This window comes from Schistocerca americana, chromosome 8 (assembly GCF_021461395.2).
Source record: "Schistocerca americana isolate TAMUIC-IGC-003095 chromosome 8, iqSchAmer2.1, whole genome shotgun sequence".
Lineage (NCBI taxonomy): Eukaryota > Metazoa > Arthropoda > Insecta > Orthoptera > Acrididae > Schistocerca > Schistocerca americana.
In genome coordinates, this window is record NC_060126.1 from 244348873 (window position 1) to 244366347 (window position 17475).

A 17475-nucleotide genomic window follows, 5' to 3' on the forward strand; every position below is an offset into this window, starting at 1 on the left:
ATTCAAAGCGGAGAACTGATACATTAATTACTTAGCATCAAGCCCGGTAACAAGAGAGTAACTGACTATATTGTAATTAATGAAGTGGCACAAACACGCGAGCCTCTATGACAGACACTGATGATCAGCTGATCACACCTGTCGCATACGCGATCCACGCACAAATTCTTACTCTGAACTATAAGTGACATAGTGGATCAGCTATAATACAACACAGAGGTGAGGTTCTGATGAACTAAGTACATAAGCCACACATTGTGAAATGTGCACCAGTATGCAAAACAGGAACCTCAATTCTGATTTAGACTACTTCTGTTTAAATTAACCCATTCTCATTGCAAAGTAAACATATACTTCTATGTCAATGTAGATGACTATATATTAAGAAACTAGACAGAAAATATTACTTTTGTCATTTACTAACATTAGAATATATTAAAATCTGTTTTCAACAATATTATGGAAGGATAGAGTGCTACTCACCATAAAGTTGACAAGTTGAGTTGCAAGTCAGGAATGATGACAAAACTGTTACATATAAGCTTTTGGAAGGAAGGAAGGAGAATTGGGTTTAACATCCCATTGACATTGAGATCATTAGAGACAGAGCACAAGCTCAGATGGGGTCAGGGATGGAGTTCAGTGTGCTATCTACTGCACCACTTCACTCAGTATATAATACAAGCTTTCGGCCAAAGCCTTCTGCAGAAAAGGAAAATACACACATATTCACATAAGTAAGCACACCTCACAAACACGACTACTATCTCTAGCTGCTCTGGCCTGGATGTGACTGATACATGTTGAACAGACACTACAGAGTGGAGCAGGGAAGGGGGAGGGATAGCAAGGTTCAGGTGGGGGAAGAGAAATCCGCACTGCCTAGTGGTGTGCAGGGACTAGAGATGACAGCACAAGGCTGTGTTGGAGGAAGGGGTGGGCGATGAGGAGCAGAGAGGAGAAGAGCAGAGAAGGGGAAAAGACTGATGGGTGTGCCAGCAGAGAAGGGGAAAAGACTGGTGGGTGTGTGAGCCGAGAGCAGCATACAGTGAGGGTGAGGGGTGTGAAGTGGGAAGAGGTGACAAGATTGGGGGGGGGGAGGGGGGGGGGGGAAGGAGGACTGATATGTATATCTCTGGCTGACATCTATATCTGCGCATGAAAACTTTCTTGAATGTGGTTCATTTACGTTTTGACAATACTAACACATATTAGTAGGTGGAAGGTTGAATTCGCAAACCTTTATGTGGAAGTCTAGATTTATGCATAATGAGTGGTGGAAAAGCTGTGTTTAGGAAATTGAGGTTTCACGGAAATTGGTTTGCTAACAAAAAAGAGGAAGCAGCTTGAAATGAAGAACATAAGCTCTCAGCTTCAGCATCGAAACTTGGGACAGGAGATTTGTACAGGTGTGTCAATGATGTTGATATGGGTTCTACTATATTCAGACTTATCGATTTAGAGCTTCCCTGCCAGGCTATAAAGTTTTCATGTTCATGTGTTAGCTGTAAAAATACGGAATCCATGATTGATGTTGAAGAAAGAAGGGTGGGAATAGCTTGTGATTTTAAATTAATTTGTAATTCATATGGGTATGAATTTTCATTTTCCTCCTCCAAAAAAGCTGACACTGGTATCCATGAAAGCAATTTTAGGTTAGCACATGCTCTGAGGTGCCTTGGACAGGGCAGGGAAGGAGGTAATTTATTGTGTGGTTTTCTGAACATGCTTCCACCTTGTGCAAGGGTTGAAAAAACAAAAAAATGTCTGATGCTGAATGTGATACTGCCAAAGTTTCTATGAAGAAAGCAGTGGAGGAATTGGTGGAAATAAACCAAAAGGAAACAGATCCTGGGGTAGATATTTACGACAGTGAATCTCCTACAAATGTTATTGACCTGTGTGTGTCTGTAGATGGGAACTGGATGAAAAGGGGTCACACATTACTGTACCGAGTTGCATCTGTTATTGGAAATGACTCGAGTAAAGTTTAAAGAAATTATGTCTAAATACTGCCACCAGTGTGCAACAAGGAAAATGTCCAACAATGAAGACAGTGAGAAACTGAGGAAAGAAAAGCATGCAGTAGCATGCTCTAAAAATCATAGTGGCTCAAGTGGGAGCATGGAGGCTGCTGCAGTTGTGAGGATGTTCACCAGATCTAGGAACTAGTAAGGTGTTAGATATACTAAATATCTTGGTAATGGCAACTCCTCTTCGTTCAAAGCTGTAACAGATAAAAATCTGTACCATACAAGAATAGAAAAGTTGTAATGTGTTGGCCACATCCAAAAGAGGCCTGGCGGTGGGCTTCATCACTTGGAGAAAAGAAGATGTACTTGAGGATGGGAAACCACTAGGAGAGTAAGGCAGGCTTACTCTGAAAGAAATTGATTCTCTTCAGTTATTTTATGGGAGAGGTATCAGGAAAAACATACATTATTTAAAGGCAATGAGGCGTGCTGTGTGGGCAGTTTTTTTCCACAAACTATCCACTGATCAAATACCAATGCACAATCTGTCTGAAAGATTATCGGTATAAGTTCAACAACAGAAATGAGACGTATTCAATGAACACTCATTATCAGAACCTGTTATGAATGCAATTAAGCCCACATTCAGGTTTATTACACATTCTGATTTATTGATGAAGTGTCTTCAAGAAAAGACACAAAATGCAAATGAAAGACTCAATAATTTAATTTGGATTAGATGCTCAAAAAGGACATTCTGTAGACTTGAAGTACTTAAAATAGGTGTCTATGATGCAGTTTTATGTTACAATAATGGAAATAATGGCAGAATTGGAGTGCCGAAGAGAGTTGGTATAGATCATGGTGGGTTTATAACAAAAGCACTTTACACCATCGATGACAGCAGGGTCAAGAAAGCTAACAGATCAGTGTCTTACCTGCAAATACAGGTAAGGCAGATTTGAAGAGGAGAGAAGGGAAACCTGGAGGATGAGGAGTATCAATACTTTAAAATTCAGGTAAGCTTATTACATGTAGACGTATGAGAAGAAAATCTTTGAACCTCATTTCCCCTGTTTTACATTTTTTATGTTATCAGAAGCCTTTTCGTAAGAAGTATATGCGCTAATGCTATGAAATTTTCAGGAACTGTTCGCAACGTGCTGCTGTCTCCCTGGAACTAAAAAATACAAGATCCTGCAATTACATTCCGATTTTTAGATGACTGTTTGTAGAAAAAAAGTTAATTCTGGATGTGCAAAATTAAAAACTCTGTTAATGATACAATTTGTACCATAAATTAATAACTGTAGTTCAGTGATCTTATAACATTCTCAGGACACTAGAATAAAATTTTCAGATTAATTGCAGGATTATAATTTGAGTTATGGCTTTTTGTAAAAAAGACAATAAAAAATTAAAAATTAAAATTTCTGGCAAAATATTAATCCTGTATATTTTTCCTTTAAAACACAGCTCTTTTGCTTTACCCATGCAAAATTTTAGATTTGTACATTAATAAATACGGCTGTAATGATTTTTTAAATAAATGTTTACATTTTCCGTTGCATCCCCACTTAACGATAAAATTTGTCAGTAATCTTTTTGTGAATAAGAGGCTTTTCCCTTTTTGATCTATTAACCATGTTATGAACTGATATATTCAATTCAGATTCTCCTTCAAGCCAAAAAAGTGTTTATCTATACAAGAGTGTAATATGCCAGAAAAACCTCTTTACGAAAACACTTACTTCTTTCATCAGTTTCCAACTCGCACCCTAGAATCACAGTGGTACGAAAGGCTTCCTTTCACAGCAATTCAATCCACAAGGAGTAATCAGAATATCTCAAACCACAAGGAGTAATCAGAATATCTCAAACCTAACCTAACCTAACCTAACCATGTTATGAACTGATATATTCAATTCAGATTCTCCTTCAAGCCAAAAAAGTGTTTATCTATACAAGAGTGTAATATGCCAGAAAAACCTCTTTACGAAAACACTTACTTCTTTCATCAGTTTCCAACTCGCACCCTAGAATCACAGTGGTACGAAAGGCTTCCTTTCACAGCAATTCAATCCACAAGGAGTAATCAGAATATCTCAGCACATAACGTTCAATCTATTATTAACACATAAAGGTTTTTATTGTGGCACATGATCAGCTGACTGCTGCCCAGTGCAGAAGATGTACCCAGCTACAAATGAATACCCCTCTGAATGCCAGCTGTAAGCAGCGATGCTGACATCATTCAGATGGCCCAGCCTTTGCCAAATGTGCACAGCCAACAAATTATGATGCAGCCCTGTAGCAGTGCAGTCACTTACTAAACTTTCCTCAGCAAGTGTCATGCTCCAACACCTGTACAAGACATGCTATCACCATGCAATGCTAATTATTTCAAAATGCTGCAGTCTTCATCTAGAAATGTCTGCAGTACATAAGTAATGATTTTATTTTATTTTATTTATTTATTTATTTTTTGGCTGAAGGGTTGTTTTGCTTTCAAAATAAAGCACATAATTTTCCTTTCTTATGTCATTAACAACAAACGTAAAACCTCTGCTGATCCACCGAGGACCCGGGACAGCGGCTGGTCAAACATTTATCAAGGAAGAACACTAAACAGCCATACATATTTGAGTAGTTATTTTACTCTATTTTGGCAACCAGTTTCGACATTTCAGTATGCCGTCTTCACGCCCCATGTGTAGACATTCAGGTGTTTTGATATTGGCACACTGGAGCAATCAGTGTTTGGACACCATGAATTCGTTATTCGAGTGGTTACTTTGAAGACTTGATAATAACTTGATGTCAAATCTTCAAGGGAAGCACTCGAATATTAAATTCACAGTATCCAGACACTGATGGCTCCAGTATGCCAATATCAATACATCTGAATGTCTATATATGAAATGCATTAGGGCCTGAAGATGGAATACTGAAATGCTGAAACTGGTTGTCAAAATAAAATAACTTCCCAAATACATGCAGCTGTTTTGTATTCTTCCTCGATAAAAAAACTTAAAATGTCATTATCACTGAATTCACAGCTTTTGCTCTTTTTATGTAACCTTCAATACCTTGTTACTGCTATTCCTTTCTACCAAGACATCTTTGTGGGATACTAACTGTTGACTTGTGTTACTATGTAAATATCAACAGTTAAGCATCCTGTGATTAAAATTTAATAGGATTTCCTAAACGCAATTTGTTGCACCCAACATATCCAAAACATCCCATTTTCAAATCATTCACTTTCTTCTTTAAATGGTTCTCTGGCTAAGGTTCAATATTTTCTTCTTTGCCTGTACAGCCAGAAACTCAAATGCAAGTAGCCATTGTCTTTGGAACACAATCATCACAATGTCTTTAACTTACTTTTCTCTCCTATTTCCTTTTCCACTGTATGATATTTCATTTATTTCTGTCCACTGCACGTCCTTTACACCAGTGGGTACCACATGGAAAAAATTCTCTTTCATTTGCTCAAAATGCAGAAATTAAAATTTTTCAAGCTTGATTTATAAACTGGTATTGGATTCATCACTATTATTTTATAGTGATATATCCAATTATAACCAGAGACTCTCAGTCATCTTAAAGCTCTACGCCACTATCCCCTCATACTCCTAGAAAGTTTTAACAAACATAAAACCAATGTTTATGCTAACACAATATACTTATGCAGTACACAGTCTACAAATTGCTTTGTTATGATTTGAGGTCAACACTAATTTTATGATGACATTAAGAGAATAGTTTTTTGTATGGCATGATACTTGAATATTTCTGTCTTTATGGCAAATTTTCTATTTTCTATGATGGCCACTGGAAGTCTTTATTCTGCAACCCTGAATGCCAGTGCTTTTTTGAGGTGAGTACAGTGGATGACAAATGAGATTTGTCGCCTGTTGGATAACTGACATAATGGACCCACCACAAACTGTCAACTATGTCACTGTCACATGGAAGAACCACAAACATTACAAATGAAACCACATATTAATACACAAATAACTCAAGAATGATTCTTGGGCAAGCTTCTCATTTTCAAGCCCATATTATTCTTCAAACTTACATTTTTCTTAAGTCTACACATTTGGTTCCAAATTTGGGCTCACATGCATTCTGTTTCTTTAACATAAGGAAGAAATCATCTCATTTTAATCTATCTCTGACAAAGGAAGTACTGGAGGGATGGTGTAATGGAGGTGAGGGTGGTAAAGGACATGTTAGATTTTCATCAGTTCTTTAAAATTACTACAGTAATCTTATGTGTAACAATCAAACGCAATTTATTGTATCGCATTACTCATATGTATAACACAGAATATGGAATATTATGTCTGAAGTTTAAGAGATGATGTGCCATAATTAGAGTTATATTGCATGACATCAGATTTGCTGTCTGCACCAACTCTCAACCAGACTGTTATCTTTCAACCTAACCTTGATTACAAGCAATGCTGCAGATCAGTCTGTCTGTGCAACCTGATGTTGTTGTGGTCCTCAGTATGATGAATGATTTGCTGCAGCTCTCTATGCTAGTTCGTTCTGCACAAGTCTCATCTCTGCATTACTACTGTGCCTAAATTGATTTGAACATGCTTACTATAGTTGAGCCTTTGCCTCCTACATTGTTTACCTCTGAAATTTACCGTATTTACTCGAATCTAAGCCGCACTTTTTTCCGGTTTTTGTAATCCAAAAAACCGCCTGCGGCTTAGAATAGAGTGCAATGCAAGCGGAAGTTCTGAAAAATGTTGGTAGGTCCCACCACAACTAACTTCTGCCATCAAATATATGTAGCGCTACACAGGTATGCTTTGTAGGCACAAAGATAAATACTGGCGCCAAAACCTCTGCGTCAGTAAATAAATTTAAAAGAAAAGGTAGAAGACGAGTTTTTTTCTCCACCCCGAGTTTCGACCACTGCATTTTCATACATTATCCAACGAAGTAAATACAAATTCCGTATTGTTCATCTTAGAATGTAGCAGAATTTCAATGTACTAAGAAAAACCGACTGGCAAGATTGTTTGGGATGTTTGTCAATATGGCCAACTCTACGTTCTGAATTTTTTCCTACCAGTGAGAAGAGATGGTTGCTAATAGGAACCTGATGAAATGTGAATCACATGCAGTATTCTCTTCACCGTAACACGGATATAAACATTTTGCCATGTATTCTTGCGTGTTTGTTGCTATCTCATTTAAATCCTGTCTGCCTAATAAACTACGAAACTAGAGTGAGACAACAGCAAACGTGGAAGAATATACGTATCGTGTCATGTTTATATTCGTATTATTCTTATGCGTAATAGTGATACAGTCAGAAATGAAGCACAGCAACTAACTAGATTTTTAAATCTAAGATGACTCTAATTTCTATGCAGAATTTGATGTACTAAAGAAGCGGCCGCAAAGATTTTCAAACGGTGAAAAATTTTCGCCTAACTCTCGTTCAGAACATGTTCTATCATACGCAGTCTATTATTTGGTTCTTGTTGATCATTATCAAAGAAAGCAGCAGTGTAAGTAACAACAAATAGCAGTCTCTTGCCATTGTTTCGCTAATGAGATGATTCATATCTCTTTTTAAAAACAAATTGTAAGCGGCGGTAGCACGCACAAAAGCTAGCCATCCCGCGAGCGGCGACAGGCCGTAAACACACACTATCAGAATGGGACAAACAATGCATGACACAGTATAGTAATGCATTTTCAGCTTAGAGTGACGTAAACGCCTATAACAAAGAAGACGGCACTTATCAGATCAAAGGAAAATAAGCAATCGATTCAAACCAGACGAAGCACGTGAAAAAGGAAGGGTACCCGTATAAATACGGACGGAGCGCCTGACGCATAGCAATGGCTACCTGGTAAAGCTTAACTGCTAAGCTTAACTGCTAAGCTGTATCGTCATTCATTCGACCTAAATTGTGTCTCATATTACAATGGACCAACTTTGTTTTGGTTTGGAGGTACGGCCTAAAACTTTTCTCTCCCCTTGAATTTCGAGTCTCAAATTTCAGGTGCGGCTTAGATTCGGGAATTTTTTTTTCTTTTATTTCGAGTCTCATTTTTCAGGTGCGGCTTAGATTCGAGTGCGGCTTAGATTCGAGTAAATACGGTACTTTCATTACAAAATTAACTATTTCTCAGTGCCTCAGGGGGTATGTGTTTAGTCAAGTTGTGCTGTAATGATATTTTCTCCTCGACCCAATTCAGTATTTCCCTCACAATCCTACGTAAACAAATTATTTACCGCATTCTTCTGTAACACGATTTTTCAAAAGCTCCAATTTTATTCTTGTCTTATTTATTTAGTATCAATGTTTCACTTCTATTGTAGACTACACTTGAGATAAATATTTTCTAAAGAGACTTTCTACCAGCCCAGTTTATGTTTGATGTCGATAGATTTAGCTTCTTCCTTGCTATTGTCAGTATTGGTTCCTCAGTAAATTATTGCCAACAATTCACACACCCATCTCTGTCAGTTTTCTGCAGAGACGATCTTGTTTGCCAAGGTAAAAAAATATATTAATTACCACTAAGTCTTTGCGTGTCACACCAGCTATTGTGCAATATCACCACAGCAGTTCATTTACTTCTTTATTCCATCATAAAATAGTAGCTTACAAACATAATGGAATAGGGTAGGATGTAAACATCTAACAAATGTTTTGATTATTCATCAATGAAGTCATGGCTTCCTACATTTACAGAGACAAAATTTCAAGACTTACCCAGGTATTCTGTATCATAATAAGAATACATCAACGGACTTGCACTGTGATGTCTTTCTGAATAGCGGCGCCCTGATTCCACAATAGCACTGCAAATTTCATGAATATCTTTCTCTGGGACAATATTTTTTCCAAATTGTTTGTGAAGCCATCGTGCAGCAAATAAATAACCAGCACGACCAACAAAAAGCTCATCACCCCCACAACGTAAGAAGTTCAATGGTTTACAGTTCTGAGCAGCTGCTGCAAATTTCTTCAGGCAGTTCTCTGCTTCTGTGGTGTCTGTAAGCAAAATCATCAAGACATTCATAAGTAGCATTATTTAGTGAAAAATGAATTAATACTAGGTGTACAAATTAAAAAAGTGGCTCTTGCTTAAAAAAAAAAAAAAAAAAAAAAAAGTAGTTGACTAATGTAAATTGTTGTGACACAAAACATTACACACAAGCAACTACCTGAAATTGGAGGGTTCTATGTCACACAGATATTGCATGGAATGGACTAGGCCACGTGGTACAAGTGTTTGCTGTACTGTGCCATGAACTAACCTCTCCTGTTTCATTTCCAAGTTATCACTAAATCTGAAAGTACACTAACAATGTCACAACTTTCTCCAGGATACGTTGCTGAAAACTAGATGAAATGGATAATTCTTTGGCCAGATACGGGATGTCCAGCCATCCCATAAGCAGGGTATCCAGCAGCCAGATATTCGGTTGAACAATGCCATGGACCATGTCACATTGTGTAGGCTTGCATGAGCCCCTTGATATCAGGCACATATGATTGTTTGGATTTGTGTATATTTAGACAGTGTTTTACATGAGTGAAAAGAGAAAATGACATACTGATTGACTGACTTGGCTCTCTCATCTTTTGAGAATTGCGATCTCTTTTGCTTGTTATTTGAGGTTACTACTGAAAATAATTTGTTAATTGCAACATAAATTACAAAAATGTTATTTGGGAATATTTTGATACACTATGTGATCAAAAGTGTCCAGGCACCCCCAAAAACAAACATTTTTCATATTAGGTGCATTGTGCTGCCACCTACTGCCAGATACTCCATATCAGTGACCTCAGTAGTCATTAGACATCGTGAGAGAGCAGAATGGGGCACTCCGCAGAACTCACAGACTTCGAACGTGGTCAGGTGATTGAGTGTCACTTGTGTCATGTCTGTATGTGAGATTTCCACACTCCTAAACATCCCTAGGTCCACTGTTTCTGATGTGATAATGAAGTGGAAATGTGAAGAGACACGTACAGTACAAAAGCGTTGTCTCTTGCCTGGTAGAGACCACCGACAGTTGAAGAGGGTCGTAATGTGTAATAGGAACACCTCTATCCAGACCATCACGCAGGAATTCCAAACTGCATCAAGATCCACTGCAAGTACTACGACAGTTTGGCGAGAGGTGAGAAAACTTGGATTTCATGGTTGAGCAGCTGCTCACACTGGTAAATGCCAAACGACGCCTTACTTCATGTAAGGAGCATAAACAATGCACGACTGAACAGTGGAAAAACTTTTAAGTATCTTCTTGCTTCCCAATGTTGAAGAGCAATTCAGGGAAGGCGACTGCATCTTTCAACATGATCAAGCACTTGTTCATAATGCATGGCCTGTGGCAGAGTGGTTACACGACAATAACACCCCTGTAATGGACTGGCCTGCACAGAGTTCTGGCCTGAATCCTATAGAACACCTTTGGGATGTTCTGAAATGCTGACTTCATGCCAGGCCTCACCAACCGACGTCGATACATATCCTCAGTGCAGCGCTCTGTGAAGAATGTGATGCCATTCCCCAAGAAACCTTCCAGCACCTAACTGAATGTATGCCTGCGAGAGTGGAAGCTGTCTCCAAGGCTAAGAGTGGGCCAACATCACACTGAATTCCAGCATTACCGATGGAGGGCGTCACGAACTTGTAAGTCATTTTCAGCCAGGTGTCCGAATGCTTTAGATCACATAGTGTATAAATAGTGGCAGTAATAAGTATGCTGTTTGTTGTCTGAGTCAAATTTCTCATAGTGGAGAAGGAGAAAACACAGGTATTAGCTCGTCTCTTATTGTTTTGTTCAGAATTTTTTTATTACGCTGATCAGCAATGTGTTTGTCTACAGCTATAATGATTAATATTGTTATTTAAGTGCCCCATCATCATTTTCTTTGGGCCTCTGTCCAACTTCAACACGGGGTTGGCCGTGTTACTATGGATTTGGCGATGTTAGTGTCAGAGGGTGGACAGATGCCCTGTGAGCCATGTAACTGAGGCGGAACGTGGGGACCAGCCCGGTATTCGCCTAGGGGGATGTGGAAAACCACCTAAAAACCACATCCAGGCTGGCTGGCACACCAGCCCTCATCAATCTGCTGGGGGGATTCGATCTGGGGCCGGCGTGCCTACCTGAGTCCAGGAAGCAGCGCATTAGCGCCCTCAGCTAACTTGGCGGTATTGTTATTTAAGTGCCTATTTATCAAATTCTCATTTTAATTAAACTTATTTGGGATGTGCAGATGTTTTTGTGAAATATAGTTAAAAAAACATTTAAACACACAAAAATAACCTAATCTATCTTAAGACCAATGTAGTTTTTTTTTCCACGCAACACAGTGGTTGTACACTGCAGCCTGGATGCAGCCTGAATAAAGTATTCATGTGGCCCATGGTTCTCAGCTGTATGTTACAACAATAGCATATAGCAACTAACAGCCAAATCCAAAAATGCCAACTAATGCTAGGAGCTTCTTAGGAGTGTAGTTTTCCTGCTAAGTATTGAATTTACGAAAATATCAAAAGAAAAATTTAAAGTTTCTGTTACTTCTCATGTATGGACCTGTTTGCATAACAGTTTCAGCTTGCGGAGTTGGAACAAAAACAGGCTATGTTGCTATATGTGGCTGATCATGATATGCTTACTAATTTGATGTCTCAACAGTAGTGTTTGATGGTGCAGTGGGTTAAGCTTCTGAAGTTCTTTGAAGAAATAAGTTCTGGTCTCTCCTGGATATTCGAAGTAATACTAATATTGTGGCATTCTATAACATTTTACATAAGGGTGAGACAACACAAAAAGCTTCCAGTTTACCATATGATAGCATCACTGGAAGCTGAAGGAGCGTCGTTTCAGTTCCTTAAATGATAATACAAATCACTTGATTGCTACCATTCTAGATCCATGATAATTTATTTTACGAGTTGTTGAAATTGAAAGAGCTCAACTGAAGGTCCTATTGGAAATTTGTGAAGAATCTTTCACCACTAGCAGTCCATCTCTAATGCCTACTTAAAGAAATGTAAGAGATGAGACTGAATCAACTGTGACTCACAAAGCCCACAGCACACTTTGGAACTGCTTTAACAAGGTGGTAAATGAAAATAATAATAGTATGACAGTCAGGAAACAACTGCAAGTTAGATTAACTATTATTTGAAAACAGTTCAAATCAATCACAATTGCAACCCTTATATTTAGTGGTCTGCTAAAGTGAAACAATACTCAAATTTGACGAAGTTTGCCAGAATATATTTTTCAATGCCTTGCAGCACTGTGTATAGTGAAAGACTTTTTTCTGAGCCTGACCTTGTTTCCAAATACAAGCAAAATTGCTTATTTCCTCCTAATAGCAAGAAACCAGTTTTCATTCACTATAATTTACCTCCAGTTAAGTTTGATAACTAATTTACTTTTTGAAACTTCCTGGCAGATTAAAACTGTGTGTCAGACTGAGACTTGAACTCAGGACCTTTGTTTTTCATGGGCAAGTAGAGCACTTGCCTGCGAAAGGCAAAGGTCCCATGTTCGAATCTCGGTCCGGCACACAGTTTTAATCTGCCAGGAAGTTTTATATCAGTGCACACTCCACTGCAGAGTGGAAATCTCATTCTGGAATGGTGTTTTGATTTGAAGAGATAGTGGTTTTATTTGTGTTAAGGGTACTTCACATTTGAATTAAATAAAGTGAGTTTTCCGAAATTTTCATAATTTTTTGAAAATCCAGTATCTGCCAGATATTGACCAACTATCTGATATCCAGCCTGATATTGAGTAGTTGCTGGATATCTATTTCATTTCTATTGAAAACCTTAGCTCTAATATGCATTACTGAAACGAGGATGTACAACAACCATTCATTTTTTAGATTTTGAAATTCATCTCCCAATTCCACTTTCAGATATTTTCATACTTATTTTCAGGAGCCGCACAATTATACAGTATTCTTCTTTCAGTGCCTACCTGGTTCAGGTGTTGGCAATCATCATGGCTATTCTTCTATTTTGGTAGCAACACAGAATAGTTCTGTTGAAGACATATTGAACCAACATCTAAGGTTGTCGAACCAAGATATTCATCTTCTTCCAGGACCTCTTCTTGCTGTTTATTTTCCCTTGAAGTATTTCTTGTAGCAAATCATATCCATTTATATTACACAATATTTCCCAGACATTGCAACTTTCAGCATTTCACTATCTCAATTAATTTAGGTGCTGCGTTCATTCTTCTCAAAACTTCTATGTTTGTCACCCTCTGGGTCTACCTATAAAGCCACAATTCAAAGGCCTGACTATGAGAACAGAATGTACAAAGCAGTACAAAAGTCTGATTTTTGTTCTTAGAGTTATGGCTTTTGAAGACAGCACTCATTTTCTGAAAGACACTTGTTGCTTTCCCAATGTGAATCTTGATGTCTTGCGAGTTATGCCAATTTTCATTTTTTATGGTTCCAAGGTATGTATATTGCTTTACCTTTTCTATAGTTCTTTGGTTTATGATTAAGTTTACTCCTGTAATATTTTCTTTATTCGCGACCATGAGTTTCGTCTTTGTGGTGTTTATTTCAAGCCCATACTGCCCGCTAGCTCTTACAATTCCAGTCATTCATAATTGTAACGCTTAAATACAATAGGCATCAACATATCGAATGCTGTTTAATATTATTCCATTTATCAAAATTCCTTCTTCTACTTCTTCCAGGGATTCTAAGAACATTAATTTTGAGTATATATTAAATAGTATGGGTGGCAAGATACAACTCTGTCTTATTCCCCTGAGAATTTTGACTGCTTCAGTGTTTTCTCCATCAATACGCAACACTGCTGTTTGATTCCAGTACAGGTTCTTGAGGATTCACAAATCTCTTTCCTCCATTGCAATATTTCTCAAAATCTCCATCAATTTGCCTTGTTTTAGCCTATCAAATCAAAAGCTCTGTGTAATGCAAACATGACTTATATACATCATATAGTATTACAGTAAATAAATGTGAACCTTTGAAGACAGATATTATTGTATATGAAACTGGTTACCAGAAATAAAGCCAATGTCTAAATCTAACAGTAAATCCACTCATCCATTATCAGTAACAATATTTAAAAAATGGAATTATCAGAGTTTAAGTTAATGTCTGTTGTATACATTCACAAATTTTCTTTTGCTGGCGTCTATGACCAGCATTCTCTTGGACAATTAGTTCTGGTTTTCATCACCTATTCTCACTGACATAAACCTTAAATGTTTTACTAATGAGTTGACTCTAGATCACAAATGAATTAATTTTTATACTTTACACATTACTATTTTCAATGTTTATGATCACCAGATCATCACTACATCAAATTTCTGACACAATGTATCTTGTCACAGAACAACACTTAGGTTGGATGTGGTTAGTCAAGTTGTCAGTTTTCCTAATCAATGACTGTTCACTCATCTGGTAAAGAATTAACTAAAGATGAAAATTTGGTACTTCATAATGGAGCTAACTTCAGTAGCACAGCCGGACAAAAAAATGCAAGTTATGGGCATACTGAAATGCCTAACACCACTCACATCCAGTAAGGGCATTCCCGCCAATGTCGCAGGCCAGTCACTTGAAATTCTGTAGCAGGCCTATATAAGAGGCTATACTGCAGCTGGCTTGCCATCATTTTTTCTTTGCAGACTATATTATCCATCTCTGCCTCTACAAAGTGAACTAAGAACACTGCTGCTTTTTTCTTGGAGTGGACTGGATAGTGATTGCCACGCCTTCCAATTTATCCCACGATTTACAGTGGTTGGGCTGCCCTCCACAAACTGGTTCCCATTTCCATACAGTGCTTCTATTTGATGAACATGTGGTTTTCACCACCACCACCACCACCACCACCACCACCACCACCACCAAGACTTATTTGTGACTGGCGTTAATACTGCAATTACTTGCAGAACACTTTAGTCATGTTTGGACTTACATGATTTTAATCAGCAACTATTACTGCTCAGTTTTGTGGACTACTGGACAGTTTATTCAATAAATGACTCTTAAATCTAAAGTGAGGGTTACAACAGCCACTTTGTTGTGACATCCCTAAAAGTTCTCATGGAGGACATTACAGCAAAATAATGAGGCAGGAATCCATTGGTTACCACAATAGGTCATTTATGAAATTTGGACCAAATAGATTAAAAAAATTAAGCCCATTGAAAGTAATTGTTTGTAAGTGCAAAAGAAGGTGATTAGGAATATCAATGCAGATAAGATTATTACACTTTCATCTAACAAAAGTGTTGCCACAGTTCTCATGAAGATCATTGATCTTTCTGATCCAACTACTTACAAAAAGCTTTAGTAATATCGTAAAATCAGATTTTTAACAAATCCTAAAATCAAATTTTGGACAAAAACTGTGTAAGTGGTAAAAATCTTCTCTCTCTCTCTCTCTCTCTCTCTCTCTCTCTCTCTCTCTCTCTCTCCATATATGAAACAATTCTGCAGGAAATAAATTGACCTGTTTAAATGGTAAACTGACAATTATATTAATAACTCAGTGTCTTTTAATGAAAAACTGTAGGACACAAATGTGGGTGGTTGTAATATTCTTGTTAGCTTAAACATAGTCTCCCTATTTATAATGATCCCTATGAACAAAGTTATTTTTCACAAAGAAAGTATTTTCTGATGGAAATAGTCACTTTCTCTGTTTAGACAAAGTCTTACTACAACCATTTCCAGTACAGCAGTGCATTTTACAGGCACATTGATGAGGTTAACATGCAGGGAACTCTTAGTCTAACTGTTGCCAACTTGTATATGGAGATTTTTGAACAATGGGCACATCAGACTGCCAATTAAAGATCAGTTAAGTGGTACCAAAGCGTGCATGATAGTATAATCTGGTGGTGTGCAAAACTTAAGGATGAAAGCAACTTTTGTATGAGTTGTCAATGCCAAGTAACACAGCTTAATGAAACTCTGATCATACACAGAAATAACTGCTACAGTATAGTACAGAAGGTAACTGAAAGAAATCAACAATGAGACAAACAGAAATGACACTTATTCAAAGAAAATAATTACACTGGAATTACTGAAATTTATGGTGGCTGTGAATGTTTGGTGCATGTGGACATGCCACAATATGTCTCCGCAACACATCCCATAAGTGCTTGATGGATTCAGTTGAAGAAAAAAGGACAGGCTAGATCTTTGGCCTCATATCCTATCGCTCCAAGAGCTGCTCCACCTGCGCCGTTCAATGCCGTCATGTGTTGTTAACCACAAAAATGAAATCAGGGTCAAATGCACCCCTGAAAAGATGCACATGGGGAACGATTACAGTGTCAGAATAATGTTGACCTGTGATTATACAGTGTTCAAAGAGTTGGCTGTCGGCACGCTCCAGCAATATTATACCTACTCACATCATAACACCTGTTATCACCAAACTGATCATGTGTGGCAGTGTTCCTGAGTGCATTATGTACCATCATGTGGTGAGAGGTGAGAACATGCAATGCATCCAAGAACACTGTTGATCTTGATCAAGCTTAGCAGAATAACAAAAAATTGTTTTGTTCACAAACTGTTTCACAGCAGCCACCCATGATAGACTCCTGTCTCCCTCACCAGAAACAAACCTAGGATGCCCCTTGATGGGAGTTGAATGCCTCCTGATAAACATAAAAACAGCTTTTATCGCCCAGTAGCAGCCACTGGACCCTGATCTGCTACATTTATCTAATTCCAGTTTGCCATCTTAGTTCTAGATACTCACACAGCTGTTTCTTTTCTCCAATTGGTTGGTTGGTTGGTTTGGGGAAGGAGACCAGACAGCGTGGTCATCGGTCTCATCGGATTAGGGAAGGATTGGGAAGGAAGTCGGCCGTGCCCTTTCAGAGGAACCATCCCGGCATTTGCCTGGAGTGATTTAGGGAAATCACGGAAAACCTAAATCAGGATGGCCGGACGCGGGATTGAACCGTCGTCCTCCCGAATGCGAGTCCAGTGTCTAACCACTGCGCCACCCCGCTCGGTTTTCTCCAATTGTTTATTTAATTTTCCTATAAGCAGTATCCACCTTTCCCGTAGTCATGATTGACTCTACAGTTTTATATTTTTCCTCTATCTGTTTCTGATTTGCCATTTTGAGCTCCATGTCAGTTTCATGAAGCAGACATGGAGGTCAGCCTTTCAATTTTCCCTTGATACAACTGACAGCCAATGGCTGTCCAGCGAAGACTTATTGTGTTGAGCCCAAATGATGCGACAGATGGCAGTGTTGCCCAAGTGATGAACCCAGGACTATAGGCTGCAGCCCTGTGTCAGATGGCATTGGACCCCAGCAGCACATAGCTGTGTGGATCTCTTTTTGAGCTTTTGACCATGAAGTGGTGAAAGGATGGCTAGTGGGCGGTCTCGTGGAGATGGTGGTAGAGTGAAGGCAGTCTGCTGGTGAGGCCGTCAAGCAA

The 17475-nt window shown here is 38.3% G+C and overlaps 1 protein-coding gene across 3 annotated transcripts in view; it reads right to left on the bottom strand.

Moving 5' to 3' along the window:
• LOC124545002 (lanC-like protein 3) overlaps positions 1–17475 on the bottom strand; it is an 89070-nt gene that overhangs the window by 28638 nt on the left and 42957 nt on the right. For all 3 annotated transcript variants that reach the window (XM_047123758.1, XM_047123759.1, XM_047123760.1), the window contains exon 3: positions 8735–9016. In XM_047123758.1, the coding sequence (XP_046979714.1) occupies positions 8735–9016 (282 nt within the window). The remainder of the gene's footprint in view (positions 1–8734; positions 9017–17475) is intronic.